Source organism: Anoplopoma fimbria, unplaced genomic scaffold, assembly GCF_027596085.1.
Source record: "Anoplopoma fimbria isolate UVic2021 breed Golden Eagle Sablefish unplaced genomic scaffold, Afim_UVic_2022 Un_contig_10661_pilon_pilon, whole genome shotgun sequence".
In the NCBI taxonomy this organism is placed as follows: Eukaryota; Metazoa; Chordata; class Actinopteri; order Perciformes; family Anoplopomatidae; genus Anoplopoma; species Anoplopoma fimbria.
In genome coordinates, this window is record NW_026549713.1 from 20,772 (window position 1) to 25,706 (window position 4,935).

The window sequence follows — 4,935 nt, forward strand, 5'->3', positions numbered from 1 at the left end:
TAGCCGGCCGAAAACTCCTATTAATTCCATTACTTTAACGCTAACTAGCTAACCGGTTAGCCGCCTTGTTCACGTTACAGTCAGTGACAGGCTATCGTAAACTAGGTAGTTAGAGATGAAGCTGTTTTAGCGCCAGAGTAACTGCTAACGTTAAAACAAAAGGTTTTAATAAACGGGAAATAAAAAAAGAACATTTAAGCGTACTTCTACGCCCAAATACGTGACTGTTGAATGTGTTGAAAGCCATTACTGATGACCATGAGGTTATTTTTAACATAAAAAGTTATTCCAACTTCTTTCTTTAACCAATGTACCACAAGCTTAAATTAACATTTATCTTAATAACCATGTCAAAACTGTACTGTGGCAGATCTTGTATTGGAATTCGCTTTGTGTTCTTGGCTTAAGTGTGCAATAAACCATCGATGGAGTAAAACACATTACAAAAGTAATGATAAGAACAACCTAATGAACTAGATTGTGTGGTCCTGTGTAAAGTGTATGTCTATATCCTTTTATGCACTTTATACATGGTTGTCACTTTAAAGTGGCAGTACAGTGCAAATTCCATTGTGTTTCTTCTGTCTCGTAATCACATAAGTAGAACATCTTGTCTGTCATGTCTTTCAGCGTCCAGTTGAATGGAGCTGATAGAAGCAGGGATTGAGGATGTTGACATGGAAAATAGATTTTCTTCATTCAACAAGATTCTCAGCAGTTTGTGGCACCTTGACTTAAAGCTCAGATAATCACCCTGTCTGATCTAGAATGTGACTATATCAACGCTAGAGCCTGCTGCTCCAAGCTAAACAAAGTAAGTCATTACTCATATACCTCAAAGATTTTACTCCTCTCTTATTTATGATGATTTATGTATTTGCTATTGACTTGTTTTTATGTATATACCACATGCTATGCAATTGCTTAATCTGACTTCTATGTAATTTCATACAGATGCCACAGAGAGTTTGTTTGTATTTTGATCTCTGATTTTGATATTTGTGTTTGGTATTGCTTTTCCAGTGGGTCATTCCAGAGATGGTCGGCCAATGTCTCTCCACTATGCTGATGTTGGTCTCGATGCACTGGTTCATCTTCCTCCTCAACCTGCCTGTAGCAGCATGGAACATTTATAGGTATGCTCATACTGCAGCCCTTGCTCTGTCCTACTACAGTGTATATAAATACAGTGTATATAAATAAACAAATATATTCTGTTTGACGAGATATTTAGCTATGCCGTTTCCTTTAATATCTCCGAGGAATTAGACCAATGAAAGCAAATCAATGAGCAGGACCAACTTATATATTAGATGTTACTAGTATTTCTTTCACTGGGTTGGTTTACAGACACTATTATGTCATGTTATATTTTGACACAACATAATGAAGATAGTCTGTGAAGATGATATCCCTATCGCAGCGTCACAGAGTTGGTCTCTGACAGCACCGCACGCACTGGCGGTGCTGTCAGGCTCCTGTGATGTCAGGCTCCTGTGATCACTCTCTTCCTGTCCCTGTCCCTGCAGGTATGTGAAAGTTCCAATGGGAAACATGGGCGTGTTTGACCCCACTGAGATCCACAACCGAGGTCAGCTCAAGTCCCACATGAAGGAGGCCATGATTAAACTGGGTTACCACCTGCTCTGCTTCTTTATCTATTTGTATAGGTAAGAGCAAAAGCATCCACAAACACACTGACGTTTAGTGACATGTTCAAGTCCTTCAGCAACCAGTTTACAGCCTGAATAAGTGGGGCGGCTGTACATGGTCAGTTCTGTATTAACGGGTCAATGACATGACGTCCATATTTCTGTGTCCGAGCCCATTATTTCCTTTTAGAATAATTTTATTAATTCATGACATATATCATTTCATTCAATAAAAGCTATTGAGTTTGAACACATTATCAGTACATTCAAATAATATATATTTTTTATGTTTTGGCATCTCAAACCCTGAAAATGGGGGCAGCGCAAATAAACAGACCAAAAAAACTATTAAAAAATATATATTTTAATGATTATAAATTAATGAAATGGCATGGTTTTATTGTTGCAATCTTTCAAATGAACCAAATTTTTACAAATACCTGTAGTTCAAAGCAATTTAGACAATTTAAAATCTTTTGTCCAACAATTTGCATGCTTTAAATGTCAGATATGTAGATACAGTGGATATGAAAAGTCTACACACCCCTGTTAAAATGCCAGGTTTTAGTGATGTAAAAATATGAGACAAATATAAATCATGTCCGAACTTTTTCTGCCTTTAATGTGACCTATAACGTGAACAATTCAATTGAAAATAAAACTGAAATCTTTTAGGGGAAAAATAAAAAATAAAAAACTTACAATAACCTGGTTGCATAAATATGCACACCCTTAAACTAATACTTTGTTGAAGCACCTTTTGTTTTATTACAGCACTCAGTCTATTAGCATGGCACATCTTGACTTGGCAATATTTGCCCACTCTTCTTTGCAAAAGCGCTCCAAATCTGTCAGATTGCGAGGGTGGCTATGGCTCAGTGGAGAGCAGGGTCGTCCCCCAATCAGAGGATCGGCGGTTCGATCCCTGGCTCCGGAAGTCCATGTCGATGTGTCCTTGGGCAAGATACTTAACCGCAAATTGCTCCCGCAGGCTGTTTCTGCGGTGTATGTGTATGAATGTTAGTTCCGTCTTGCCACCCTACCCCATAGCCCAAACATATGAAGAATACGGGAGATTGTTGTCACACAGCCAGTACTTGCCAGAAATTCCTGCAGCTCCTTTAATGTTGCTGTAGGCCTCTTGGAAGCCTCCCTGACCAGTTTTCTTCTCGTCTTTTCATCAATTGTGGAGGGACGTCCAGTTCTTGGTAATGTCCCTGTTGTGCCATATTTTCTCCACTTGATGATGACTGTCTTCACTGTGTTCCATGGTATATCTAATGCCTTGGAAATTATTTTGTACCCTTCTCCTGACTGATACCTTTCAACAATGAGATCCCTCTGATGCTTTGGAAGCTCTCTGCAGACCATGGCTTTTGCTGTAAGATGCAACTAAGAAAATGTCAGGAAAATCCTACTAGAACAGCTGAACTTTATTTGGGATTAATCAGAGTCACTTTAAATGATGGCAGGTGTGTACTGACTACTATTTAACATGAGTTTGAATGTGATTGGTTAATTATGAACACAGCCACATCCCCAGTTATAAGAGGGTGTGCACACTTATGCAACCACATTATTTTATTTTTTAATTTTTAATTTTTCCCCCTAAAAGATTTCAGTTTGTTTTTCAATTGAATTGTTCACGTTATAGGTCACATTAAAGTTCTGACGTGATTTATCTTGGTCTCATTTTTTTACATCACAAAAACAGATGCCTGAATAATATGAAAAAGTTGCAAAAGTCCAGGTGGCGCAAATCGCAAGGAATGTCACTATATGATATTATATTTCAAGCTCTAAGATTATTTACTGAATTTTTAAATCGTTTAATTGTTTTAAGTTAAAGGCAGGGTTGGTAAAGATGAGAAACTAACACAAGGTATGGTAGATTTTAAAGTTATCAACCCAAACAAACAGCCAGTGTTGCCAAGTCTTTTCCATTGAAAACAGCAGCTCTAGACCAGACTAGCAGGAAGATGTCCAATTCTCCATCTCTGACAGTCCGTCCCTTCAGGCCTCCCTCCAAAGACACTCCCCCAAAACTATCATTATGAAGGTAAACAACAAACATGGCCTGCAGTTCTTACTTTTTATACAGTATTAGACCTTTCTGGGATTTTTAAATAATTATTTTCTTATTACACTTGGAGGAGTTCCATGTGATCTCAGAGCCTCTTAATTCTAGCTTTGGCTCTTTCAAGCTGGGACAGCTTTAGTACACACACCTGAAAATACTGTACACCAAAATATTTCAAAAACATTTTGAACCATGCGAGGTCAACGTACCTTACAAGGCTCAAAATGTTTTGAAGTATTTTGTCACTTGTTCCAAAGTCATTCAAGTGTTTTTTAAATCAGTTTCGACTAAGTATTGCTGTATTTAGTATGAACTAGTGTTGCATTCCAGTTGTTATGCCTTTAATTTAATGGTATGTAATTTAATGTAAATACATTTGATTGAGTATGAGAATAAGTTTTCTTTTTTGTCTTGAGCTGGTGTTTCTTTATGAATGTATCAAAATAAGACTTAATTGTTTCCCAATCAATCCATTACAGTCTGTTCATCTAATCATCCATTGCACTGTAGCCTATTCTAGTTGCTATTTACTGAACATGATGACTATGATACTATGAAATATTTACTACTTTAACTTCAATAGAGACTTTTTAAAGGCAATTATTCAGCCATAATCCTGTCATTATTAATGTTGTCAGGTGGCACAACTTGTAAATGTCAGGTGGTGCAACCAGATAAAACATTAATTTAGAGCAATAAATAAAAGGTTTAAGTGACCAAATAGTTGATAACTATAATGTTAATAGCTATTGTATTGCATGTATCCATTTGTATATTTGTATCATTATTTTTTATCATTTAAAATGTAAAATCGGATAACCACTTTGAAAAGTTGTTTAACAAATGAGACTCGTTTAACAACATTGGTCCACACACAAAAATATGCTTTCCATCCAATTTGAAAATACTTTTTAAAATGATCATTTTAGAAGATTTATTGTCATTGACCCTAACATATATATTTCCCTCCCCTGTTTGTCCAGCATGATCCTGGCTCTGATCAACGACTGAAGCAGCCATCGGGCTGTCAGATTCCAACGTCCAGGCTTTGCCGTCTCCCCCTCACATCCTGCTCCTATACTGTATGCATACAATCTTTCTGAACAGCAGAGAGAGGAAGTTTATTGTCACTGATTACTGATCCACGCTGTTATTTGTGTTGTCAGTTTCCCAGAGTTTTCAATTGAATACTGAGGTTGACAT

At 37.0% G+C, this 4,935-nt stretch overlaps 1 protein-coding gene across 1 annotated transcript; it reads left to right on the forward strand.

Moving 5' to 3' along the window:
• The first annotated feature begins 651 nt into the window (after nt 1-651).
• Nucleotides 652-4,902, forward strand: LOC129114872 (protein cornichon homolog 4-like). Its single transcript, XM_054626759.1, has 4 exons — nt 652-814; nt 1,024-1,136; nt 1,530-1,670; nt 4,716-4,902. Exons 2-4 carry the CDS (start codon nt 1,039-1,041, stop codon nt 4,741-4,743), a joined length of 267 nt encoding a protein of 88 aa, XP_054482734.1. The 5' UTR covers nt 652-814; nt 1,024-1,038; the 3' UTR covers nt 4,744-4,902.
• Nucleotides 4,903-4,935: the final 33 nt, after the last annotated feature.

Excerpts from the sequence above, each read along its gene's own strand:
- LOC129114872 (XM_054626759.1), top strand. The coding sequence starts at position 1,039 with ATGGTCGGCCAATGTCTCTCCACTATGCTGATGTTGGTCTCGATGCAC. Across the intron at positions 1,137-1,529 it reads GCAGCATGGAACATTTATAG|GTATGTGAAAGTTCCAATGG; the intron begins GTATGCTCATAC and ends CTGTCCCTGCAG. Across the intron at positions 1,671-4,715 it reads TTCTTTATCTATTTGTATAG|CATGATCCTGGCTCTGATCA; the intron begins GTAAGAGCAAAA and ends CTGTTTGTCCAG.